The following is a 27,838-nucleotide window of genomic DNA, read 5'->3' on the forward strand; positions in this document are numbered from 1 at the left end:
TTTTAGGTTTGTTTTTGTTTTCTTACACAATCAAGTGGTATATAAATTGTATGAAATAAATAAACACAGGCCTCGAGAGTAGAGGATTTTAGAACTTCACAGAGCCTCCCCATTCAGTGGCAATATATCTGCAAATTTTGGGGGGTGGGGGAAGGTGGAATAAGGCTCTGTTGGATAGTTGTTGTGATAATCCTGGTATGAAATTTCAAAGTCATACCGTTTTAAGGCTAATCATTTCATCTCGAACCATTAAATACATTGCTGGGTGAGGAACATCCAGCCTAATTGTGCAAACACCAAGGGAGCATTTGAGACCTCTTCCCGCTGCCCCAAACAGCAAAGCTCTTTCTGCAAAATGAACCACGCCACATCAGAGACACTTCTCTTTAAATAAATTGTGCTTTATAAAAATCAGACCACACATTTCCCCCCCTCAAAACGTCAAACACCAACAGCATGCAGTCACTGATTGCTAGAGGCATTTATTTCTTTCCCTGTCCCCCATGTAGAGGATCTGTGCATGAACGCAGCCCCAGTCCTGCAGCCAGGGTCAAACACGGTGTCCCGGATTGCACAGTCCAAGGAGGTCCCCATTAACACCCCCCATAATGATCGCTGGAAAAAATATATTTAGCCTGGAAGTGCAACAGTTTGGCCTGGAACAAGCAGCTAGTCCCTAATCTTGTTTTCCTAACACAAGTGGTCAGAGGGTAGCAGCCCCCCCCCATCCCTGGCCACTTCCTGTACATAAACACATGGATCTGACCCACACTTTGATTTGTCTTGCTACTTTCCCTCTGGAAAACCCACTCCTTATGCAGCAAACAGCAATTTGGTTTTCTTTGACTTTTGAATCATGGTACAGTACAGTTGTACCTTGGTTGATGAATAGAATCTGTTCCAGAAGTCTGTTCAACTTCCGAAAACGTTAAAAAACCAAGATGAGGCTTCCGATTGGCTGCAGGAGCTTCCTGCGCTCAATCGGAAGTCGTGGAAGCCCCGTCGGGCGTTCGGGTTCCAAAGAACATTCACAAACCAGAACATTCACTTCTGGGTTTGCGGAGTTTGGGAGCCAAAATGTTTGAGCCGTAAGGCGTTCCGTCAACCAAGGCACGACTGTATAAGTAGTTTATATAGTGTGGACAAGTTATCAAGCTACTGGAAAGGACAACACCTTTATGGTTATTTCCTATAGAAGCTAGTATAGAGTGGGTTTTCCGTGGAAAAACAGTGGGGAAGATAGAAAACCACTCTGACCCATGGCTAGAAAGCCCTCAGAATGGACTATGAAGCTTTGGCCACATCAGCTGCTCATCAACATGGTACCCTCCAGGTGTTCAACAGCAACTCCAATCACCACTGCAGAACATTTGCCATGGGAGTCTGGGAAGGGCTCATGGGAGTTGGGGAAACAAACAGCATCTGAAGGGTACCAGTTTGCGGACTGCATCATCTGTGCCAAAGCATCTCAGCTGCCCAAGTTGGGGGGGGGGGTCCTGTGTCTTTAATCTTACCTCACACTCCTAACTTGAAACAGAAAACCTCTAGGCTTTATCCAACTACAGCCATGGAAAATCAAGTTTGTTCAGTTGGTCTAGGACTAATGCTGGATACAGCCCTTTATTTCCTCCCACCCAAATATGCTTTCAAGGGGTGTGACTTACTTGCAGCCTTCCCCAACTTGGCACCCTCTGGAATATCAGAGTTGAACTCTGAAGTGCCGTTGGTCCCATGGGCATAGCCAGAGAGGGTGATGGGGGCTGAGAGTCCAGCAACACCTGGAAGGTGCAAGCAGGTGGAAGTAGTTTTCCTTATTCCTCCAGCGTGAGTGGAGTTATTAATCAAACTTGGTGGAAACTGGCACAGCTGTTTTGAAAGGCAGGCAGGCTGCAGAGAATCTGCTGGGTTTTGCAGTTTCAGCAACTGGGTGCCCTGTGCCACACAGCCCTGCCCATGCCCAGCCACAGAGATGAAGACTCCAGAGCTCACCTGCCGCTAAGCAAGAGAGAGACCATGGCCACATCCTATTTGCGGCTTGGAAACAAAATTATCACTTGGAACTGAGAGCCAAAAAAGCAGGCCAGACAGAAACTTTGCCTGAGCTGGACGCTTTTGCCTAACTTGCCTTTGTGCAAACATGTTTGTAAAACTAGAACAAGTCTTGTAAAACAAACACACCCCGGAAGCAATTTGGCTTTCAAGCCTCCTTCCGTTCTTGGAGTGAGGGGGCAGCTCTGCTCAAGGGCCTATGGGCTTATTTTCCCTGAGTGCATTCCTGCCTTAGATGTGGAACAAGAGGGCAACTGAGATAAGCCCCACTTGCTCTGAAGAGAGGGTTGAGCATGGATCAGGACCTGCTGATGGCCCTTCAAGTCCATGCTGAGGACACCCTTTACACAAAGAACTTCGGAAAGTGTGTGTGTGCCTTCTTTTAAGCAAAAACCCATTATTATTCCCAGGGTTGTATTTGGGTGGGAGGGTGGTACTGTGTCCTGGCTGATGACACCCAGATAGAGAAGGGTACCCCCCTCAGCCTGGATGGGGGCGGGTACCCTCTGGATGGTGTTGGGATGCCATCTCCCATCAGCTCTCAGTCAAGGTGGGCAAGTTTCAGAGATGATGATAATAAGTGTTTGAAGTCTGAAACATGGAGGTTGGCTTCATGGTGCAGAAGGAAGTCCTCCACCAGTCACCATGTAAACAGGAGCAAAAGCCCCCCCCCCCCCCCCGCACTGCCAACCTGTCTACAGATCTTGTGTCCCACACTTAATGCTTTGGGTTTTTCCCCAGCTGAAAGAGAAGCACTCAAGTGCTTGGGGAGATTTTGCAGTTTCTCAAATCCTATAGCTATTAACAATATGATTTTATTTTATTTTTTCATTTGGAGAAAATACATCTGCTCCAAGGTGGCGCACCTGTTACAGGCACTCTTGAAGAGCAGCTGGTCTTTTAGGAATCAGAGCGAATCTGCGCACACACAGCCCTTTCAACAAAAACAGTGGCCAAAAATTCCCCAACTTGCCGTCTAAGAACATTAAAACATAGCATGACCTTGAGCAATCCCTGCCCATCTGACGAGCCAGTCCAGTTCACCACACACCTGTCCCCTATGATGACACCCAAACTGATGATTTGTGCCCAGAGATGGTGAACTAAGCAGGCCACAAACTCAGGCCAGAGGGACACACTCACGTGACAAGGCCCCCTCCCCAAAGAACAACAACAAGTCTAGTTCGTGGGCATTTCTTATGTATGAAAGAAGTGCCGAATAACAGCTGTGGCCCTCCAGATTTTGCTGGAGTGGAACTCCCATCATTGTTGTCTTTGACCTCTGGTCATGCTGGCTGATGGGAAGCCCCAAGTATCTCTGGTGCGTGAGCAGGGTTAGCTACCTGCATAGTGGAGCTTGCCCAGATTGTGCCCTAAAAACAGAATGGAACAAATCCTTTGGAAGTATCGCCCTACACAAGATCACAAGATCCTGGCCAACAGAAGCTGGCTGTGGGATCACACCCCTGAAGCAAAATGCAACTGCGAGATTTTTGCAGGATCCACCTGCAATTGCAATTTACTGGGAGTGTTTCCCTTCCTTTAAACAAAAGAAGGCAGGCAGTGCAGGGAACTTAGCCAAATGTTTAAGAAAATGCTACCCTGCTCTTTGAGTGAGTTTGAGCTTCATTCTGGCTACCAAACTCCCCTGACACGTACATCCATTTGACATCCACAGCTCCCAACAAGATGGGGAGATGTCACTTGCTTCCCATCGTAATGATGGGCCTTTGGCCTGACCTCATGGAAGGCTAACATCTGTAGCTGTTCAGATGTTGACGAGACTACAATTCTCAGCATCCATCACTGTGGTTAGAGCAGATGGAAATCTGACAACATCCAGAGTCCCCCAACCCTGTTAAAAAGCAAGGATGACTTTCCAAGTTAACAGAAACTCTGGAATTTGAAGCCCAAAGCTCTCCCACCTCCAATACCCCTTTCCCAGAGACATTCCCCTCCACCCACAACATAAAACAGAACCAACACAAAAGGACAAGCTAAGGTCGCCTGTTTTTGCAGCTCCAATGGAGACCCTCCATCCTTGGAGTTTCACAGAGACCATCCTTGGTGGGGTTCCCCCTCCAACCCATCCTGGAACTCTGCACCTAAATCCCCTAAAGTACATATGATTAAAATGATAAAAAGCCAGCACCTCCCGTTATTACTGCTTGTTTCTGTACAGAAGCCCATTTCGGGACATTGCTCCCACCCAATGAGAAGTGGGCCCCAGACTGTTGGAAGTACACTGATATTCAGGAAGGGAGAAATTGCGTGTCTAAGGAATGTGTGTGTGGAAAACACATACCCCAAGCAATGAAAAACCTCCACAGTATTGAGAGACATCATTTCATAATTCCCTGTCCAGTTATACAAACTTGAGGCAAAGTTGTTAACACTGTTCTCAACCTCCAAAGGGATGGGGGGAGGTGGGACCTAGAGCCCCATAGAGCCCCATGGAGATGGGGCATGGCTGAAGGAGCAATACCCCTAGAACATAGGGAAGGGCTGAACACGTGAGATCCAACCCCTTTCAAGTAAGTAGAGGAGAGAGGGAGAGAAAAATGAACACATTTCTGCCTGGATTTTGGACAGTCAAAGGGGCTTTCCCCCAAAACTCCGAAGGGTCACAGCAACAAGTTGGAGAGTTTAATCTGTGCGTTGGTGGTGGCTGGTCTGGGGGAAGGGAAGCTGAAGACGAGAACAGGAATGATAACGATAGATATATGCAGAGGCGTTCCCTTCCCCATCTCCCTTTCCCTAGGACTTTGAGGAAGAGTTTGCAAACTTTCCCCCTTCGTCCTAAGCAAAGAAGAATCACCACGAAGTTTCGTTTTTGGCAACAGGTAGTTTCGAAAGGGCACCGGGGCCTTCAAAAAGTTGTCACTGTGCAAGGCTGGATGCCTCTCCGTTGACATCACTGGGCCTCCCCGACAGCCTGAGGAAGGTTGCCCTCATGCTGCTGTAACATCTGTTGGTGAGGTCGTCAACGTCCATGGCAGTCAGACCCTGGGTTGGGATGGGGGGCAAGACTTCGACCTGGATTTTGCCTGGTGAGGGTAAATAAATCATTTATGTATTTATTTTGCCAAATTTATACATCACTTGACTGTAAAAAACAACAACAAAGAGGTTGCTAAAAAAGATAAAATAACTAAATTATCGATGAGAAAAAAACAATAATTTAAGACTTCCAAATAGTTAAGATAATAATACACTAAAACCAGCTTAAAAATGGCAGCAACTTTCTAAACATCTGGGCAAACTTGTCCAATCAAAATGTTTTTAGCAGGTGCCGAAAAGAGTACTGCAAAGGTGCCTGTCTGATGTCAACAGGCGGGGAGTTCCAATGTGCAGGTGCTGCCACATTAAAAAACGCCATCAAGTGTCTGGATAACTGGGAATGTTTAAACATTCTTCCTGGAAATCAGTAGTGAGAGATACAGACACACCTTGCCAGGGAGGGCATTACACAAACGGGGAGCCAACACCAAGAAGTCCCTGTCAATGAGGCAGCCTCCAGTGATAGCAACCCCCCTGAATTAACCCTGAAAGGGCTTTGGAATATTGGCTATTTTGTGCAAGGGTCCAGACCACCAGGCAGACCTCTCCTTTTAAAAATAATGCACAGGGTCTGGGAAGAGGACAGTTTGCAGACCAGCCACTACCATACCTGATGTAAAGAGATTCTTCTCCGAATTGTAAAATGATAAGAAGGAGGAATACACCACAGGAATTACTGGGACCTGGAGACAAGAGAAGGCATGGAGGATGGTTAGCAACTGACCTCAACGAGATCTGCTGTTGTTGCTACTGCATGCATATTAAAAAAGGATTTATACCCCACTTTTGGCCCTAGGATCCCTCTGGGTTCACAGATTTTGCAATGGGTATCTTCTGCAAGGTGACACTGATGCAACAGCAGTGCAATTAAAAGCAAGTAAGAGGCGACATGATAGAAGTTTACAAAATGATGCCAGGCGTGGAGAAAGTGGATAGAGAAAAGCTATTCCTCACTCCCTCTGAATGAGAGAACATCCAATAAAACTGAATGAGAAAAGAAAGTCCTTCTTCACAAAGTGCACAAAGAGTTACACTATGGAAGTGGCAGCAATGTCATCAGCACAGATGCCTTTAAGAGAGGATTAGACAAATGACTGGAGGAGAGGGCCATGGAAGGGCACTAGCAGCCATAAAGGCTATGCTTCATTTCCACAGTTGGGGGCAGCAATGCTTCTGCATAACAGTTGCTGGAAACTGTTGGAGGTGTGAGTTGTTGTTGCTTGTCCTGCTTGTGTGTTTCCCATATAGCCATCTGGTTGGCCACTCTGAGAACAGGATGCTGGATTAAATGAGCTATTGGCCTGATCCAATTGCAGGAAGCATGATAGCTGAAAATGGAGCCTCCATGCTCAGAGGCAGTCTACCTCTGTTGCTGAGGAATAACGGCAGAGGAGGACTGCTGCACTTAGGACCTTCTTTTGGGCTTCATATAATGGGCTGGCCTCTGTCTGTCACTATTTCATGGGGGTGATTCCACTGCATGTACTGGAACATTTGGTTCATGCACGTCCTTGAGGAGCCCCAAAGGCATGCTCTCTTGGGGAGCTGGCTTCAGGCACCAGGCCTGCAGGCAGACCAACTCCACATTACAAAGATGTCTACAAACATGGCATGAAGGCTGGCAACATTAATCCCACCGTGTCGGAATCCCATGCAGATGACAGCAGTGCCTAGAGACAGACAAGTTGTGCATCCATATCAGTGACCAGCAGAGAAATGACTGCTGGGATGACCACAGAGAAGAAATGCTACGCTGCACCTGCAGCATAACAACCATGTTGTTGCAACAACATGCTGCAACGAAACATGTCTCTCCTGCATCGGTCTCTACAACCACAGCCCGCACTGTAACCCTCCAAAAGTTTGACTTCACCCACAAAGGCGCACTCTCTTCCATTGCCTTCCAAATTTCATGCAATGAAAGGGGGTTTAGTGCTTTAAAGGGGGTTTAAGGGTGTCACTGTGGTCTAAACCACTGAGCCTATGGCTTGCTGATTGGAAGGTTGGTGGTTCGAATCCCGAAGACGGGATGAGCTCTCATTGCTCTGTCCCAACTCCTGCCAACCTAGCAGTTCAAAAGCACACCAAAAAGTGAAAGTAGATAAACAGGTACCGCTCTGGCGGAAAGGTAAATGGCATTTCCATGCGCTGCTCTGGTTTCAGTGTTCCGTTGCGCCAGAAGTGGCTTAGTCATGATGCCACATGACCCAGAAGAACTGATTGCGGACAAATGTCAGCTCCCTTAGCCAGTAAAGTGAGATGAGCGCCGCAACCCCAGAGTTGTCTGTGACTGGACCTAACGGTCAGGGGTCCCTTTACCTTTAAAGTGTGGTAAACTAATGATTAATGGGAAGGTATGTAAATACTAAACACAAGCAAATCAGGATGAGTCTCTGTTTGCTTGTAACCACCCCTTAAACAAGTACAAAATGCTGAATAAAGATGGGGTGGGGTCTCTAACCACTGTGCATGCTTTGCATGAACAAATCCGTTGGTTACCTGTGTCTGAATGGCAAGATGAAAAGCTCCCTTCTTGAATGGCAGCAACTCCCCGTTCCCATTCCTGGTACCCTCTGGGTAGATCCACACCTTGACCTGTAGAAAGACACATACAACTCTCAAAGTCCGACAGTGTGTCCTAGTGGTTAGAGTGCTAGATCATGACCTGAGAGGCCAGGGTTCAAACCCCCACTCTGCCATGATGCTTAGAAGGACTTCAGCTTCTCAGAGCTTTGGTTCAAACCTTGTGTCTCCTATGAATTCACTTCACTTTGTCTTAAGAGAGTAAGATCCCTCTGCCTACCATCTGCTACAAGATGGGAGGCAAGAAATAATTCTGGCCCACCCTGCAGGATTGTTGTTAGCATTACTGAGATGATGTCCTATAAAGCGAGTGTGGTTAGAGTGTCAGGCTAGCACCTGTGAGACCATGGTTCAAAGGCCATGAAGCTCACTGGGTGTGACGTTGGGCCAGTTATTGTCTCTCGGTCTAATCTACCTCACAGGGCTGCTGCGGGGATTAAATGTGGGCTAGGACCTGGGAGGCGCCAGGGTTCAACTCCTCACTTGGCAGTGAAGCTCACTGGAGGTACTTTGGCTGCCAGTCACTGCCTCTCAGCCTAGCCTCCCTCACAGGGTCGTTGTGGAGATTAAATGAGCAGAAGGGGGAACCATGTACGCCATCTTGAGCTCCTTGGGGGGGGAGAGGGATAGCCACAAAAGAATAAATGAAGAATAGTCAGAAGGACAGCGCTGTCCCCCGGCCTCTTAAGCGAGATGGGCGTGCAACCCCAGAGTCGGACACGACTGGCCCGTATGGGCAGGGGTACCTTTACCTTTACCTAGTCAGAAGGACCACCCTGTGTGTCATTGCATGTGCTCATTGCATGACGCCACCTGGGACCCAACGCTTGAGTTTAAGATGCCACAGTTTAAATACAATGAAATAAAGGATAACTGTCCTCCTCACAAGTGACTGATATACACAGGTAATACTTTGCAGGTTTCATTGAGTTGATCAGTGGCATTTTAGGATAAAACCACTGGATAAAACTACTGGAGATGAAATGCCGCAGTGCAATTCTCAAGTGCGTGCACATGCAAACATATTTGCAACCCGCCTCCTGCCTGCAACTCACATTGTCTTTCATCATGGCTTGGCCCACTCCGGCCATCACGGACTTGGCGTTGCTGGTTCTCTTCCGGTTGATGAAGATGACACCACCCAGGTACATGATGAGGCCCACAGTGCCAAAGTAGAGGAGCTCCCGCTTCGCGATCTGGACGCAGCGTTCTGGGAGGATCTCCATCAAGCCTAAAGGGATAGGAGAGCAGGCGGGATGCTGAGTTCTGCTCTGTGGTCCAATACGGATCCTCTCCCTTTCCCTTATCAGGGAGTCCCCATTGCGGCAACACAGGGCAGGAGTGTTAGATTTGGACAGAGAAGACCACGCTGGTGCCTGACCTACCTTACAGGGCTGGTGAGAGAGTTACCAATCACCAGTTCATTTCTGGGCCCAATTCAAGGTGCTCACTTTAGTGTTCAAAGACCTAAAACAACTCAGGATCTAAATACCTGAAAGACCCCCTCCTTCCCTACAGACCATCTTGGGTGCTGAGGTTAACACAGAGGGTCCTCTTCCTGCATAAGGACCCACTTCATTTTTATGGTTGTATGTTGTTTTAAACTGTTTTAATTTTGTAACTCGTCCTGGGGCCTTGGGGTGAAGGGCAGGTAACAACAAGCAAGCAAGCAAGCAAACAAACAAACAAACAAACAAACAGGATAAACCTTGCACCTCTTTCAAAACTATGTTGATGCTTTGATAGGATCTAAACCAGGGGTTGGCAAGGTTACCAGAGGATGGGCCGGTCCATGTTCTGTACGCCGGAGGATGGGCTGGAGTGTGTGTGCACGTGCGCTCTTCTGGGTCAGGGGAGTGCCCATGCACACACACTATTTCTGGTGCGCATCCAGGTCAGAGGAGCCCCTGTGCACATGCACACAGGCGCCATCAACCCAGAAGTCAGTCCCTGTGCTGTGCCAGTAAGAGTGGGCTGGGGGTGGCAGGGGTTGCCATGGGTCTGTTAGACAAGCCCTGTGGGCTGCTACCGGCCCATGGGCCTTAGGTTGCCAACCCCTGATCTAAATTTAGAAGATGGAGAGATGTGCAGGGTGTCCTTTTGTCGAAACTTCCAACTTTCGCAGGATTCACTGGACAAAAGGTTAAGAGTCACATCTGCTGTAACACTCAGGTCCTAGTCTATGGCTCCACCCCCCACCAGCATGCGACCCCTTTATGGGTTTCTAATAGAATGCAGCCCTCAAGACATCTGTGCTTGAGCAGCCAACAGATGTTCAGTCAAGTAATATATATTTTTTAAAATGTCTTACAGTGGACCTAGCTGCAGCCATCTGTGTTCTAATTAGATCTAGGCTTAACTTCTGTAACGAGCACTGCATGGGGCTGCCCTTATAGATGGCTCAGAGACTTCAGATGGTTTTAAAGGCAGCCACCAGACTTCAAAATGCCTTTATCATCTCCATTGTATTGCTGGTTGGTGTGCTTAGGTGCCCACTTCAAAGCACTGTGGTTTTTCTGTGTGTGTAATTCTTTAAAGCCCAAAATGCTTTGGGACAACAATTACCGTATTTTTTTGCACTATAACACTCACTTTTTTCCTCCTAGAAAGTAAGGGGAAATGTCTGTGCGTGTTATGGAGGGAATGCCTACGGGTGGCGGGGGGGGGGGGGATCTGCTGCAGTCGTGAGCAGAGGATCCATGGTTCCCTTTCCTTCCCTCCTCCGTGGCTCTCTTTGAAACAGCAAAGCGGGAGAAGAGCTGCTGAGTGGGGAGGAGAGAGGGACAGAGAGCCTGCTTCTTTAAAGGAGCAAAGCGGGAGAGGAGAGGAGCCTTCTCTCCTTATACCCCTCTTCTGCATTATTAGAAGCATCCTTCTCCACACACCCCATGCGTGTTCCTTGTCCCTTGAGTGCTTTTCCTTCCCTCCCCACTTAAAACGTGGTTACAAAGCATGGATCCACATGGATCCTCAGGATTTTTGCATTGGGCTACTCCAAACTCACTGTCAGATCACATGTCTGTGGCCACAGCATGAACCACAAAAATCATACATCCACGGTTTCGTTTAGAATATTTTTTTTCTTGTTTTCCTCCTCTAAAAACTACGTGTGTGTTATGGTCGGATGTGTGTTATAGAGCGAAAAATACGGTATTTGGAAGGCCATTTGTACCCATTTCAACCTGCCTGCACATTAAAGATTGGAAATGTTGGCCCTAGTCATTTGCCCTCTGCCTTTGGGTAGTGAAATTGGTGGGGATTCTAGAGAGAGGGTGCCTTTTTAGTGGTGGTTCCACAGCTTTGTAGTTCATTGCTATTCGTTGCCTGTTAACCTCTTGAACATCACCACAAACAACTCTTTAAAAAAGGCTCTGAATACCATGTTTCAGGCAGCCTGTGCAATGAACTGTATTTTATATTCTGGGCTAGGTGAGCACTGGTTGTTGTTGTTGTTGTTTAGTTACTGCTGCCTCACTTAGCTGTTCATGTTTATACAAATTATGTTGCATTTTATATTCTGTATTTCTGTTCTACTCTGGGAAAATGTCATCATCACGTGAACCAGTTTTGAGTGCTGGGTCAAGGGGAAGCTTCTTCTGGCTATTCTCACCTATCATGTCCAAGATGCTTTGATGGTTCGAAACGATGACGCAGGGCCCCTCGACCTCGAAGTGCTCTAGGCCCTTCTTGTCAAACCTCAGCCCATATAAGTACTTGAAGCTCCGGACAACATTTTTGATGATCCTGTAGGCAGGAGAGGAAATGAGAGGTCAGGTAACGGGAGCATTTTAAACAAATAAAATCACATGAAAAGCGACTGGCTACTTGAGGAAAAAATCGTTAAATGCCACCCCAATCGCCAAATAGTGGGAGACTCCAGGGATTCCAAGTGCTTGACCCTGGGTTTGGTTTCCTTGGAATGAAGGTCAGTGGACGCTGCGGTGTCTTCAGGATATGTAATTCTTTTTACACATATTCACAACCTGAGCATAGGATGAAGGGGCTCATAGCATTACCAGAACCAGTGAAGGCGGTGATGGTCCTGTGTGAGTGGAGGTGGTTGGAGGATGGATGGCGGCTAACAGATTGAGGTTGAATCCTGACAAGACAGAAGTACTGTTCTTGGGGTATAGGGGGCGGGCAGGTGTGGGAGACTCCCTGGTCCTGAATGGGGTAACTGTGCCCCTGAAGGACCAGGTGTGCAGCCTGGGAGTCATTTTGGACTCACAGCTGTACATGGAGGCACTTGTCAATTCTGTATCCAGGGCAGATGTCTACCAGCTCCATCTGGTACGCAGGCTGAGACCCTACCTGCCTGCAGACTTTCTTGCCAGAGTGGTGCATGCTCTAGTTATCTCCCGCTTGGACTACTGCAATGCACTCTATGTGGGGCTACCTTTGAAGGTGACCCGGAAACTACAACTAATTCAGAATGCGGCAGCTAGACTGGTGACTGGGGGTGGGGGCCGCCGAGACCACATAACAACGGTCTTGAAAGACCTACATTGGCTCTCAGTATGTTTCCAAGCACAATTCAAAGTGTTGGTGTTGACCTTTAAAGCCCTAAACGGCCTCGGCCCAGTATACCTGAAGGAGCGTCTCCACCCCCATTGTTCTGCCCAGACGCTGTGGTCCAGCGCCGAAGGCCTTCTGGCGGTTCCCTCACTGCGAGAAGCAAAGCTACAGGGAACCAGGCAGAGGGCCTTCTCGGTAATGGCACTGCCCTGTGGAACACCCTCCCATCAGATGTCAAAGAGATAAACAACTACCTGACATTTAGAAGACATCTGAAGGCAGCCCTGTTCAGGGAAGTTTTTAATGTGTGTCATTTTTATGTGTTTTTAATCTTTGTTGGAAGCCACCCAGAGTGGGTGGTGTACTAATAATAATAATAATAATAATAATAATAATAATGATGATGATGATGATTGCACCAACAAATCTTGCTTTTCCATTAGTCATAGCTTTGGATCCAGCACAGAGCAAGCAGGTCTCTGTGTCTCCAGCTTCCAGGCTGCTTCCAGCTCAGCTCATAACACACCTCTCTGGCTCTTGTTTCCCCCTTGCAAGTAGGTGAAAGGGGTGGAGGAAAGCTCACCCCCCATTAGTCTGGAGAGCCCCATCGCTTAGTTGTAGTTCTTGCAACCTGGCTTATTCTTTGGGGGTGCTGATGAGAATGTGTATGTGGCCAGCAAAGGCAAGGATTTTCAACCAGTGTGCCATGGCACCCTGGGGTGCCTTGAATGATGGTCAGGGGTGCCGCGGGCAACACTGGCCTCTGTCCCTCTTTCCTCCCCTTCCTCCTCTGATGCCCTCTTGCACCTCTGCCTCCCAAAGACTTGTGTGGCTGCTTGCTGCAGCAGCCCTGGCTATAAGCTCCACAAGTGAATGGGGCCTCTGGGGCTGGCCAGGAGCTGAGGCTGCCTCGGAGTAAGCAAGGAAGTGGGTGAGGGAGCCCAGCCAGCCAGCCTGTCAGCCCTGGATGTTGGGAATGGGCGGACAAGTGGGAGGCTTAGCAGGCAGGCCCAGTGGTGCCCACTGCTGCCACCCAAGGTGAGTAAGGTGCAAGCCTCACATTCACAGTTGCCAAGTCTCCTTTGGCGGTTCTGAGACTGAGGCGGCTGCAGCTGCTGCCCAGAAGACTCCCAAGAAGGGGGGAAAGGAGAGGAAGCCAAGTGAACACAAGGGAGGGTGTTCAAAAGGGGGTGAGGGGCTGCCGGCAAGGGGTGGCATAACGGCTTCTGAGGCTCAGAGCATGTTTCCCCACAGGGGAGCCGCAGAAAGAATGTAGTTGGTCAAGGGAGCCATGGACACAAAAAGGTTGAAAACCTCTGAGCTAAGTTCTTACGAAGAAACTTGTCTGACCTGTTCAGCAACCTCCTCCATTAGATGCTAACCCTCACTGGGCACGGGACCCCAGAATCAGAAAGGACTTGGGGCATCATCCAGACTGACCTCCCCAACAAAAAATATAAAAGGACAGCATAAAAACAAAACAAAACAAAACCAAGATGCCTGAAAGTCAAAAGTGAGGGTGCCTGATGAATCTCTGCTGGAAGACTGTTCTGCACAACATGGGAGCGGAGAAAATAAATGGCCAGCTCCTAACACTGCAGGAGTTTGGACTAGATGACCCTCTGTTTCCCTCCAACTCTTCAATTCTGCGGTGTTAATGGAGGCCAGCTTGGCCTCTGCAACATACAGGAGAACTAGCAACAGTCAACCAGATGATCTCAGTAAGCTTAAAGTTTAGTGACCCCAATAAATTCACTATGCAAATCACTCTAATTTGCACATGAAAATTTCCCAGGAAATCTACACCACCCACCTTAAGAAGGTAAGAAGAGCCTGCTGGATCTGCCCAATGGCCCATCTAGTCCACCTTTCTGTCCTCAAAGTGGCCAACCAGGTACTGCAAAGGGAAGTCGCCAAGCAGGACACAAATGCAACAGCAACTCTCCCCACCTGTACCTCCCGGCAACTGCCCTTCTGAGCTAGACTGCCCCTGGGGATGGAAGGCCTGCAAACACAGTAGTCCTCCATGGACAGAGTCCTGCTGATTGAACCAAAGGCCCATCTCATCCAACGTTGTCTTTTCACAGTTGTCAGCAAAATGCCTCCAATGGGAAGATCACAAGCAGGAATGCAACAGCAGAAACTCTCCGCTTGTGATTACCAGCAACTGGTGTCCAGAGGCATCTTGCCTCCAGTAGAGCATAGCCATCATGTCAAGTAGCCATTGATAGTCTTGTCTCCCTCCACAACCCTCTCTTAAAGCCACCTGGTAGTTGCCAGAGCTATATGTTTGGCACCAGTCTGGCTGAAGGAGTTGCCCAAAGGAGGCATACAAGGTGCCACCCAACCGTCCCACAGACTTCACTCTGGAATTGTGTAGGGTTTACTGCTTAGTCTTCTCTTTTCCAGAAGATGTCCTGCAAGGCAGCAAAGGTATAAGATCAGAGTTTTCCTTCTCCTAGATGGTCTCCCTTCAAACCTTCTTGACCATTGGACCCACTATTGGTCTTGTCCACCGCAGCCTGTCTTCACATGCAGGGGAAGTTCCTCGCCTGGTTTAGCTGGCCAGTTGAAGCTGCTGTTGCATGCTGACAGCTTCTAGGGGCCACAGGTGAGAGTGGAGTGCAGGGTGAGGACCCAAGGTGGACAGACTACCGTATTTTTCGCCCCATAGGGCGCACCGGCCCATAAGGCGCACCTAGTTTTTTGGGGGGGAAATAAAAAAAATATGTTATTTTCCCCCCCAAGGTGCGAGGCTGGGGCGGGGGAAGCCCGAGCTTCCCCCGACCCCAGCCCCCAGAACAGGCTGCTCTGCGCAAGCCGGGGGAGCTCTCCCATGGCTTGCGCAGAGCTACCCAAAGCCCCGGCGCGACTGCTCAGTGCGCTGGGGGTCGGGATAAGAGGCAGCTCTGCGCAAGCCTGGGGAGCCCTCCCGCGGCTTGCGCAGAGCTACCCGAAGCCCCGGTGTGACTGCTCAGTGCGCTGGGGGTCGGGATAAGAGGCAGCTCTGTGCAAGCCTGGGGAGCCCTCCCGCGGCTTGCGCAGAGCTACCCGAAGCCCCGGCGTGACTGCTCAGCGCGCCGGGGCTTCGGGGTGCAGGCAGCTCTGCCCAAGCCGTGGGAGCCCGGGGAACTCCTGCGGGCTCCCACGGCTTGCGGATAGCTTCATGAAGCCTGGAGAGGGAGAGGGGTCGGTGCGCACCAACCCCTCTCGCTCTCCAGGCTTCAGCGAAAGCCTGCATTCGCCCCATAGGACGCACACACATTTCCCCTTCATTTTTGGAAGGGAAAAAGTGCGTCCTATAGGGCGAAAAATACAGTATACCTGGAAGGAGCACAGCATGTCCCCCACCAGTGGTACCACACCTCCCCAACACCCCAGACACCCCTCAACAGCTGGATTTGTGTTAAATCATGACAACACAAATTATTGCTGCATTGTAATTGCCTTTGGGGTTGAACCTAGGAGATGCAAAGCAGATGTGCTTCCATCAAGCTGTAGCCCTTCCCCTAAAAAGAACAAGCAAGTCGTCATGGTTCTCAATAAGGAGCTGAATTATACAGGAACATATTGATGATGGCGATGATGATGAACATAGGAAGCTGCATTGGTAAAGGACCCCTAGATGGTTAAGTCCAGTCAAAGGCAACTATGAGGTTGCGACGCTCATCTCCCTTTCAGGCCAAGGGAGCTGGCATTTGTGCACGGACAGCTTTCCGGGTCATGTAGCCAGGATGACTAAACCGCTTCTGGTGCAACGGAACACCATGATGAGTGCCAGAGCGCATGGAAACGCCATTTACCTTCCCGCCACAGCGGTATCTCTTTACCTACTTGAACTGGCGTGCTTTTGAACTGATAGGTTGGCAGGAGCTGGGACAGAGCAATGGGAGCTTTGTCAGCAAGCCTAAGAGGCTCAGTGGTTTAGACCACAGCGCCAGCCGCATCCCTAGGAAGTTGCCTTATACTGAGTCAAACCCTTGGTCCATCTAGCGCAGTATTGTGTCTACACTGACCAGCATGAAGTGCTTTGCCACCCTGGCTGGAGTACAGGGAGGTCCTCAGTTGTTTGGTTCACAAGGCACCAAGCCTCTTCCTTTCTGCACTTGGCTTCTCTCCAGGGAACTCCTCCCTGGGCACATGAGAGCAGTGGAGTGGACCCTGCCCTCTCTCAGGTGAGAGCAGATGAGTGGTGGATGAGTGTTCCAGCTAGTGTGTGCACTCTTGGGATAATGTGTAACTTGCCCCACCTTCCAGCTTCAAAAGCCCAGAACGGTTTGTTGCCTCTGTAGTGTGTTGGAGTATAGTTGTTAGGGTGCCCTGGGAGACAAAAGGTAAAGGTAAAGGACCCCTGACAGTTCAGTCCAGTCACAGACGACCCTGGGGTTGTGGCACTCATCTCGCTTTACAGGTTGAGGGAGCGGGTGTTTGTCTGCAGTTTTTTCCAGGTGATGGCCAGCATGACTAAGCCGCTTATGGTGCAATGGAACACCGAAATCAGAGCAGAGCAAGGAAACGCCGTTTACCTTCCTGCCGGAGCAGTACCTATTTATCTACTCGAACTTTCTGGCATGCTTTTGAACTGCTAGGTTGACAGGAGCTGGGACTGAACAATGGGAGCTCACCCAGTCGCGGGGATTCAAACTGCCGACCTTCTGATTGGCAAGCCCAAGAGGCCACCCACGTCCTTATGCCCTGGGAGAAACCAGGGTTTAAATCCATCCATTTGGTCACAAAGGTCATGGGTGTGACCTTGGGGGCCAGTAACTCTCTCGGCATAACCTACCTCACAGGGTCATTGTGGGGATTAAATGAGGACTAGGCCCTGACGGAGACCAGGGTTCAAATCCCTCCCAACTTAATCCTGAAGCTCACTGGGGGTGATCTTTTGCTAGAGAGACTAGCTTTCTTGTATCCTAGGACAGAATCTTAATAAACAGTCATGAAATAATAAAAAATTCCTTCCAGTAGCACCTTAAAGACCAACTAAGTTAGTTCTTGGTATGAGCTTTCGTGTGCATGCACACTTCTTCAGATACCACGAAAGCTCATACCAAGAACTAACTTAGTTGGTCTTTAAGGTGCTACTGGAAGGAATTTTTTATTTTGACTATGGCAGACCAACACGGCTACCTATCTACTACTGGAGTCATGAAATAGTTACAGGTAGGTAGCCATGTTGGTCTGCCGTAGTCGAAACAAAATTAAAAAACTCCTTCCAGTAGCACCTTAGAGACCAACTAACTTTGTTATTGGTATGAGCTTTTGTGTGCATGCACACTTCTTCAGATACACTGAAACAGAAGTCACCAGGCCTTTATACAGTGGTACCTCGGGTTAAGCACTTAATTCGTTCCGGATGTCTGCTCTTAACCTGAAACTGTTCTTAACATGAAGCACCACTTTAGCTAATGGGGCCTCCTGCTGCCGCCGGGCCGCTGGAGCCTGATTCGTGTTCTTATCCTGAAGCACTATTTCTGTGTTAGCGGAGTGTGTAACCTGAAGTGTATGTAACCCGAGGTACCACTGTATATAGTGAGAGGGTGGGAATGGGTGATTAGCTGATAGGTGTAGTAAACCTGTATCTGAAGAAGTGTGCATGCACACGAAAGCTCATACCAATAACAAACTTAGTTGGTCTCTAAGGTGCTTCTGGAAGGAATTTTTTTAGTCATGAAATATACATGGTGCTTTGGGGTTTGGAACCGCCTTTCCTCCCTTAGATGCTCTGTAGCAAATTAACTCATCAGCAACAATGCTGCGTCCCCAGAAACTGGCCTGGCTGCTTTTCCCTCACGCTTCTAAGCAGTTGAGCAAGTGGAGCTACTGTCAGTTTGGGCCCATGTATCCAATTTCTTGAATCCGGATTCTGACATCTGACATCTGACTTGCAAGATATCATCTTGCAAGATACCGCCAAAGTCTTGTGAAGTCTCACGTGCTCCATGAGATCTCGCAATATATAAAAGAGACCTCTCCAGAAATTTGTGCCACTTGAGGGTGACGCTTCTCCACTGAGACAGAGGCAAGGTGGGTGCCACTTCCCTGGGCGTCTGTCATTGAAGGTGGGTGTCTCCCACAGCCTCATTAGTGGGCCAGGACGAAGAGGCCCTGATGGCCACCAAACCTGTATGGCTTTAAAAGAGAACTGGATGAATTCATGGAGGAGATGAGGTGTTCAGTGCCTACTAACCCTGAGGTCAATGCTCTGCATACACAGTTGGAGGCAGCAATGCTTACGAATGCCAGTTTCTGGAGACCACAGGAGAGGAGAGTGCCCTCGTGCCAACTGCTTGCAGGTTTCCTATTGGGGGCATCTTGTTGGCCACTGTGAGGACAGGATGCTGGGCCTGATGGGCCATTGGCCTGATCCAACTGGCTCTCCTTATGTTCTTAATCTGGTGATGTGAATTTCCTGGGAAATCTTCAAGTGCAAATTAGAGTAATTTGCATAGGGAATTTATTGGGTCCAGGGTCCTGGACTACTCTAAGATCCCCTTAGGCCTGATCCACCAAGGATCATCTTATGTCCACACGTAGCCTAGTACAGTAAAAGCACAACCAAGGACAAAACGGACTTCCAGGATCCGTTGCACGTATGCTTGTGTTTGTACCTAGCCTCATCTAATGGGAGGACGTCCAGTCCTAACAACAACCTTATGAAACGAACTTTTTTTCTGTTGCCAGAGGAAAATAAATAAATACAGTGGTACCTCGGGTTAAGTACTTAATTCATTCTGGAGGTCCGTTCTTAACCTGAAACTGTTCTTAACCTGAAGCACCACTTTAGCTAATGGGGCCTGCTGCCGCCGCCGCGCCGCCAGAGCACAATTTCTGTTCTCATCCTGAAGCAAAGTTCTTAACCCGAGGTACTATTTCTGGGTTAGTGGGGTCTGTAATCTGAAGCGTATGTAACCCGAGGTACCACTGTAAAGCACTGCTAAAATTTCTGCCCTCGCTTCACAGTTGTTAGCCACCCCAAGAGCATTAGAAACACTGGAGGTAGTATTCTTCTTTTTAGGAAGTTGCCTTTCACTGAATCAGAGCAAACTGGGGGGGGCATGGGGGGAGGGCTCACTCCCAGCCCCAGCTGGAGATACCCTGCCTCTGGCAATGGTCCACTGCTATGGAGAAAGACTCCATTCCATGGTTCTGAAGTAAGAGCCAATCCATTGCAGTTTTGCAAGTCATGGCACTTCCATCTCCTCCTTTGCAAAATCAACAGAGCATGCTATTTTTTAGGGTTTTTTGTTTGTTTTTTTGCAGACAGGGGGGAGGAACATCCTCTATGGCATGCGTAGGCAAACTAAGACCGGGGAGCCGGATCCGGCCCAATCGCCTTCTAAATCCGGTCCACCTACGGTCTGGGAATCAGCATGTTTTACATGAGTAGAATGTGTCCTTTTATTTAAAATGCCTCTCTGGGTTTTTTGTGGGGCATAGGAATTCGTTCATTTCTTCTTCTTCGAAATATAGTCCAGCCCCCCCCCCCCCGCCAAGGTCTGAGGGACCGGCCCACAGCTAAAAAAGTTTACTGACCCCTGCTCTATGGCAACCTTCTGTCCAAGAAGGACCAGGGTTCAGAGATGGAGCACCTGCTCTGCACGCAAAGGGCCCAGGTTCAATCCCTCTGGGAATATCAAGGTAGGGCTGGGAATGTCTCCAATCTAAAACCCTGGAAAGCCAGTGCTGCTGCCAGTCAGTGTTGGTGACACTGAATTAGATGGACTGACTCAGTCTAAGGCAGCCTCTCTTTGTGCCAGGGGCGAGTCCAGAGCAGACTTGCTGCCTTCCACCTCTCCCTCCTCCCCTTCACTCACACAACCTTACACACACAGAGACAGACTTTGCACACAGGAAACAGTGTTTGTCGAAAAGGAACACGGCGTTTTTGCAACAGTCAACTTCCTCTGACCTCCTTATGTCATGATTTTTAGTCACTCTCTGATTACAGCATCTCGAACCCTCACCCAGGACTGAAATGACGACAGGGTCATGATGTTACAAATCAGCTCCACCACCACCACAGCCCTATCAGAAAGCATTGCAACATTTTCCTCATGACACAGATGTCAGCTCAACCAGGAAATCCACCCCCCCCAAAGAAAACAGTTAAAAAAAAGAAAAGGCAAAAGCGTCCCTAGGTATGTAGAATGCCTTTTTTTGTTTTGTTTCCTTATTCTTGCCTGTGTGGGTGGCCTCATTCTGACAAGGCCTCAACCATATATTCATACAGTAAGCCTGATTCAAGGCACCAAATTCTCTGAAAAACAGAAGTAGCCAGCACTGCCACACAACTTGGTCATGCACCCCTAAGGACTTTGAAGATTCCTCAGAAAAGGCCCATATGAAAATGCCACACTTTATTCATAGTATCAGCAGAAAGGGAGGCCCAGGTGCCGTGAAGTCTGAGGCAACCCCTCTCACTCTCAACTCAACCTACCGCATAGGGTTGTTGTGAGAATAAAATTGGAAGGGCTGACGCAGAAGACGCATATATGCAGCCTTGAATCACTTTATATGGGACTGCCTCTCCTGGTATGCCCCGCGGAGGACCTTAAGGTCCACAAATGACAACATTTTGGAGGTCCCAGGTCGCAAGGTGGTTAGATTAGTCTCAACCAGGCCCAGGGCCTTTTCAGTACTGGCCCCAACTTGGTGGAACGCTCTGTCACAAGAGACTAGGGCCCTGTGGGACTTGACCTTTCCACAGGGCCTGCAAGACAGAGCCTTGGCCACCTGGCCTTTGGTTTGGACTCAGTCTGACCCTTATGTTTCCCTCCCCTTATGGTTTTGATCTATGGGCTACTTTTAAAATGAGGCTGCATTTTAAATTGCATTTTAACCTGTATTTTAAATTGGTGTCCCCCCCCCCCCATTATGTTTTTACTGAAATTTTAATGCTGTTAGCTGCCCTGAGCCCGGCTTTGGCGGCGGGGTATAAATAAATTTATTATTATTATTATTATTATTATTATTATTATTATTATTATTATTATTATTATTCGATCTTACAAACCATCAGCTGGATCAGTGCCCTGTTCTTACAGTGACCAACCTGATACCCCAAAGGGGAAACCAGCAAACAGGATTCAAGCACAAGATTAAGCTGCCTGGATAGCTCAGTTGGTTAGAGTGTGGTGCTGCTAACACCTAGGTTGCATGTTTGATCCCCGCAAGGGACAGCTGCCTATTCCTGCCTCGCAGGGGGTTGGACTAGAGGATCCTCAGGGTGCCTTCCAACTCTATAATTCTATGATTTCAGCATTCACTGCCCATGCACTTTCAGATGCTGACTTTATTTTTTTTCCTGCTTGGCAGGGGGTTGGACTCGATGGCCCTTGTGGTCTCTTCCAACTCTATGATTCTATGATTCTAAGATCTCTCTCCCCTCCTGTGGTTTCCAGGAACTGGTATTCAGAAGCACCTATGGAGGCAGAGCACAGCCATTATGGCCAGTAGCCCTCATTAGCCCTCTCCTCCTTTATGTATTTGTATAATCCTTTTTTAAAGCCGTCTAGGTTGGTGGCTGTTACTGCCTCCTGTGGAAGTATAGTTTAACTATGTGCTGTGCAAAGAAAGGCTTTCTTTAAATTAAAAAGTCCCCATTGCTGCAAACTTTCTTCAAAGGGGAGCCGCTCCATTCTAGGAAGGAATAAGGAGCAATATAAACTTAACAAGATTATTGTAAAACAAGAACCAGCCAACAAAACAGGCTCCCTTCCATTGGTTGAGTGTACATACCAAACATCTGAAGCACATGGCTTTCACTCAAAGAGCCCTGGGGGCTTTGTTTTACCTTTCACAGCGTTCCAGTTTCCCAGGATTCTTTTTTTTCTTTTTAAGGGGGTTGGGTGGGTTGCTTTAAATTTGCAGTGTGTACATAGCCTTATACACAAACCCAGTCCTGGCTCTTGGAATCCAAAGTTAGCTAGATGACAGCCTTTGTGGGCAAGGCCAGATTAATCCCCTTTGCAGTTTATATAAATCTCAGGGCAGGGATATTTGATGACCAAGGAGGCCAGAGAACCTGCTCCAAAGAACCACACTAGCCACTAAATTGTGGCACAGGAGTAGATCAATCCCTTCTGGAGGTGACCTACTGGCCAGGGTGGCCTTCCTGGGTGAGGTCAACCCCTTGGTACACCAAGGTTGTATAACAAACAACATTACTACTACTACTACTACTACTACTACTACTACTACTTTTTATTTAATGTCAAACTTGTATCCCCAAAACTGGCCCACTGGCCTCTCGCTATTCGGCCTGGCGTCTGGCTGCTGCAAAAAGTGTGCAACCCCAGAACTGCAAAACCAGAACCACACTGTCAAGTTCTGAGGCTGTTCTGGAACCCTGGTTGATAACGAACAGGAGTCTTTTCCTCTGGTGTGAACTGGCACATAAAAAGCTGCTTTCTATTGAGTCATTGGACCATTGATCCTTTCAGTTCCATATTGTCTACACTGACTAGCAGTAACTCTCCAGTCCTACCTGAAGATGACACCGGGGATTGAACCCAAAACCTTCTGTATGCAGAGCAGGGGCTCTTCCACAGAGCCACAGCCCTTCCCTAATTTCATTGGTCTACTCTGAGTAGAGTTTCATCAACTGCAGCCCCAGAGGTTGCTCTATACATAGATATACAGATATAGACATGTCTCAGTTCAGGCAGGACAGCAGTGTTGTCACAGCTCAAGGACACATTCCAAGCACACTCATGTACTCCAGGAGCAGCAGGGCCCATGGGGAGAGGGTTGGGGGCAGAGGGGTGGTCAAGGAAAGAGCACTGGAGGCTGGACAGAGAGGGCCAGAGGGCCACATGTGGCCTTGGAAGTTTCCAGCTGCTGCTATAGGACTTTAAAATTTCTTGTTGTTTAATGGCCTTTGTGTTTGCTTGATGCCAGAACTTACTATGCCCTGCAAATAAATAAACTCTGCCACCCCTGGTGAATGTGCTTCTAGGATTTCTATTTATAGGCTCTAAGAGGATGAGTAAGTGTGATCACCGCCCCTCTGCATGTGGGCCACGCTGCATCCTTGATCCCTTTTTAAGTGGCTTCTGGGGCTAATGCTCACACATTAGGATGTTTCATTTGCTCCTTCTTTTGCAGGCTTCATCTGGCTGGGCCTGTGGGAAGAGCTGCTAGGAGGGGAATGTGAGGACTGGCAGTAAGGGGTGTGCATAGGCGCCGACTCCATGGGGCTTGAGGGGGCCCGAGCCCCCTCAAAAATTCGTTTGGGGGAGCTCTGCCCCCCCAATAATCTCGGGCGCCCCTCCAGCAGAGCGCCATCGCCGCCCCTCCCCCAGCCCAAAATGCACAGGGTCGGGCTGCAAGCCTCCTGCCCTCCCTCCTGAGCAAAAGCTCCACCTTCAGAGCTGATTAATAGGAGCAGCACGCTCTCCCCTATTCGCTCACGAGGAGGCGGTGCCACTTTATTTGCATATTCATGAGCTTATTTATTATTCATGAGCTTTCCCGGGCCCCCCCAATATTTTTTATAAGTCCGCGTCCCTGGGGGTGTGTGTGGGGGGGGGAACAGATTGGTTGAGCATTCAGTTGTTTGCTGGACAATCTGAGTGAGTTCCTGTGTGTCAGAAGAACCTCAAACTAGGAGAGCCAGCCAATATCTCTAGGACAGGCTGTTAATGCAGGCCCTGCAAACAAGCGTTTAGCTGAATTGTTCAAGGCTTTGACTTGCTGGCTGGGACTGATGGGAGCTTTAGTGCAAAACCCCTGGAGGGCACCAAATGTATGAGGAAGGGCTGCAGCTCAGTGGCAGATCACTTGCTTTGCTTGCAGAAGGTCCTGGGTTCAACACCCAACAGATCTCCTCCAGGTAGGTCTTGGAAAAAGACTCCCTGCCAGAAGCCCCCTTGTGAAGCTGCTGTCAGCCAGTGTAGACAAGTGGACCAAGAGTCTGACTTAGTAGAAGGAATCTTCCTAAGTTAAATATAAGTAGCAAGTTCCTATTAAATTCAGCTGTTTACTCAGAACCATGACAAGAATCTTCATTTTTAGGGGAAGGTTTGCTGCTCCAAGGTACAGCCCCTGCTGCAGTTGGTTAAGGATGCTATGTGAAGGGTGAATTGCAGTTCCCAGGATTCAATGAGGGAAGTCCAAATAGATAAATTTGCAAGGGTGCAGATCTATCCTATATTTAACATGCCAGTGTTAGGCTGGGTACATATCACACATAACCCCCAGCCCACATCTCTCAGAACTCAATTTCTTCTAACCCCCAGAACTTCCTGCCTATGGATATTGGTCAGGCGCCTTTGCTATACTCTTTTCGGCACCTGCAAAAAACAATTTTATGTAGACAAGCCTATGCAGCTATTTAGAAAGCAGATGTGAGTCTATTGCTATTTTAACTTTTCGAATGTCTTAAATTATTGTTAATTCTTCCTGTTGATAATTTTGTTGTTTTGTCTCAGTTGTTAACTGTGTTAAAGTTTTTATTTCTTAAATCATGAAGCGCTGTATAGATTTTATGAAATAAAAAAGTTAATAGCACTCAGCTTTTCCCAAAGAGTTATAGGCACCACAGTTTGTTAAAGGCACTGGGAACTGTAGCTCCCTGGGGAGCAAAAATACACTTCCCAAGATTCTTTGGGGGAAGAAACCATGTACTCCAAAGGCATGGGGTATATGCAGGCCACATTTTTAAAATTTAAACAGGTCTACTCTGCACATGTCCTGCCAACCTAGCAGTTCGAAAGCACGTCAAACTGCAAGTAGATAAATAGGTACCGCTCCGGCAGGAAGGTAAACGGCGTTTCCGTGCGCTGCTCTGGTTCGCCAGAAGCGGCTTAGTCATGCTGGCCACATGACCCGGAAGATGTACGCCGGCTCCCTTGGCCAGTAGAGCGAGATGAGCGCAGCAACCCCAGAGTCGGTCACGACAGGACCTAACAGTCAGGGGTCCCTTTTGCTTTACTTTACTCTGCACATGACTAACGCCATATCTAACCCTCCAACTTGTGTGCAGCTGTACCTACAAGTGGCCTGTAGCCCCTGGAATGTTACCTGTAAGGGAATGCGCACCTGGGGGACTCGCAAAAGAAAGGCTCCCCACCTCTTGCCCTTTGTGTGGTGGGTGTTGTCCTTGTAAAAAGCATGCAAATAAGTGACCGTGTGGCAAAGTGTCAGGCCTCTCTTCCACAGGCATTCCTGCTAAACAAAATTCTTGCCTCAACTTGCCTCCTTTAAATAAAGCTTTCGACATGAAAGCATCATTACAGCAACACAAACACACACACACACACACACAGAGAGAGAGAGAGAGAGAGAGAGAGAGAGAGAGAGAGAGAGGTGTGTTTGGAGCCCACACACCTCTGAATACCTCATGGGACCCAAACAATTCCAGTCTGTCAGGGTGTGGAACAACACAAGAAAGGAGGAAAGGGGTGTGAAAGGGGAATTCTGACACCCACATCCCATGCCCCACTCACAACCGGGCCATTTATTTTTGCTTGAGGGGGAGAGAAATCTCACATTTGCTCACATTCTAGTCCTCATGGACTTGAAGAAAAGGCTGAATTAAATAGGAGCACAGTCTTTTATGGAGTCAGAACACAGGTCCATTCTAGCTCCATATTGTCTACACTGACTGGCATCAGCTGTACTCCAGGGTTTGAGGCAGGGGATCTTTTCCCAGCTATATATGGAGGTTCCAACGACTGACTTGGGGCTTTCTGCAAGTGAATGCTCTGTCCCTGAGCTACACCTCTTCTCTCTCTCTCTCTCTCTCTCTCTCTCTATGTTCTAGTCCTCATAGTACTGAAGAAAGGGCTGCATTCAGTAACCAGATCTCATCTTGGCAGCTGACAAAAGTGACCACAGGTTTTGGGGGGCGGGGTGGGGGTGGCTAGGCAGAGCACACTGGGGAGGACTACACCATGAAACTGGTGGTGGTGCAGCTCAAGTTAATTTAGACCCTGAACTTAATACTATTAAGGCAGTCATTTCTGTCTATTGTATCCACCAGGGAAAGGGGCACACAATTCTGGATGAGAGAAAACAGTTGGCATGGCGGATGGTGGGGGTGGAACTGAGGTTCCCTTTCACACCAGCTCAGTTTTCCCACCCATGAGTGCAGCTGGGGGGGGGCAGCTGCCCCTCCAAAATCAATAAAAATACATAGCTAACTGAGGTTCTGCCCCCCAGAAAACAAAAGGCCTGCCGTTTCAACAAAAATCCAGACTACGCCCATGTTCCCATGTAGGGCATTTCAGGAAAAGTGTTTAAAGAAACTTTAAATAAAGAGGTCTTTTATTTAATACAGTGGTACCTTGGTTCTCAAACGCCTTGGTTCCCAAATGCCGAAAACCCGGAAGTAAGTGTTTTCGATCGTTTTTCGGAAGCCGAACGTCCAGTGTGGCTGTTGACTATTGTTTCGGGGGCGCCTGCACCAATCATAAGCTGCGCCTTGGTTTTTGAACATTTCGGAAGTCAAACAGACTTCCGGAACGGATTAAGTTTGGCGCTTTTGTTTTTGCTATTTATTTTGCATTTTTGTTTTTGAGGCTTTTTGGGTTAATTTCGTTTTGTGACTGTGTGGAACCCAGTTCAGCTACTGATGGATTGATTGACTGTGTGACTGCGGAAATGGATAAAAGCCCCCATCCAAACAATGACTATCATTAGTACAGATTTGAATTTTTTTTTATTTTAATTTTTATCATCTACAATACTATCTTATTTATTTTACAGTAGAGTACATTGATTATTGCTTTCATTTTATGGATCAATGGTCTCAGTAGTAAAATTCATGTTAAATTGCTGTTTTAGGAGTTGTTTTTAAAAGTCTGGAACGGATTAATCAGTTTTGCATTACCTTCTATGGGGAAGTGCGCCTTGGTTTTGGAATGGACTTCCGGAACAGATTAAGTTTGAGTACTAAGGTACCACTGTACTATATTTCTCCTACACTGTTTACAAGAGGAATATGTGTGTCTATTGCATAAAAACACTTTGGTACACATGTTTGGAGAACAGCCATGTTGGTGTAATATATTTCCAGTTGCAGTAAAGGGAATGCACACACACATTTTCTGCAAACACACCAGCAGAACAATTAGCAATCACTTCGTGACACATGATTGACAGGAGTGGCTTTGTTCCAATGCCCAACCTCCAAACTTCTGCACATTAAATTCTGAAATGTCCCAATAAAGCCAACATCAAAACCAGTTGAAATGCACGTTAATTGGGGCTTTAAAATAATAATAATTAAAAGGCTGTTGCATGAATTTCAAGATTATCTCAGTAACCATGAGGGCTAGATGCTTGAAATAATTCCAAGTTGTGTCCCTTGATCACCCAAGGAAGTGAATGTCCACAAAGAGAGGTTATCTTCTTCTCTCCCCTTTCGACAGACCTAGATGCCCTGAAGCATATAAAGAAGTAAAATCTGGGTGGGTCTGGAATGCTGATCTCTGCTTGCTCAGAAGTCAGTATGTGCAGCCAGACGAAGACACCTCAACTCACACTATTGCACTAAAACACCCACCCAACACTCTCACTCTCAGTCTCTCTGAAATGGAAATGCAGGCCTAGTTATTTCATGCAAAATAATGGCAACATTTAAATTGCCATAATATTTTTCCGGTTGGTTATTCAGCAGTAT

General features: G+C 48.1%; 1 protein-coding gene across 1 annotated transcript in view; it reads right to left on the reverse strand.

The window, feature by feature from the left end:
• Positions 1–380: 380 nt before the first annotated feature.
• AGPAT2 (1-acylglycerol-3-phosphate O-acyltransferase 2) overlaps positions 381–27,838 on the reverse strand; it is a 32,319-nt gene continuing 4,861 nt past the window's right edge. The window contains exons 3-7 of the mRNA XM_083485367.1: positions 11,303–11,436; positions 8,748–8,923; positions 7,609–7,704; positions 5,720–5,792; positions 381–5,096 (exon numbers count right to left, since the gene is read on the reverse strand). Coding sequence (XP_083341493.1) covers positions 4,930–5,096; positions 5,720–5,792; positions 7,609–7,704; positions 8,748–8,923; positions 11,303–11,436 — 646 coding nt within the window. The 3' untranslated portion in view covers positions 381–4,929. The remainder of the gene's footprint in view (positions 5,097–5,719; positions 5,793–7,608; positions 7,705–8,747; positions 8,924–11,302; positions 11,437–27,838) is intronic.

The sequence above is a fragment of the Podarcis liolepis genome, assembly GCF_965112155.1.
Source record: "Podarcis liolepis genome assembly, chromosome: Z".
Classification (NCBI taxonomy): Eukaryota; Metazoa; Chordata; class Lepidosauria; order Squamata; family Lacertidae; genus Podarcis; species Podarcis liolepis.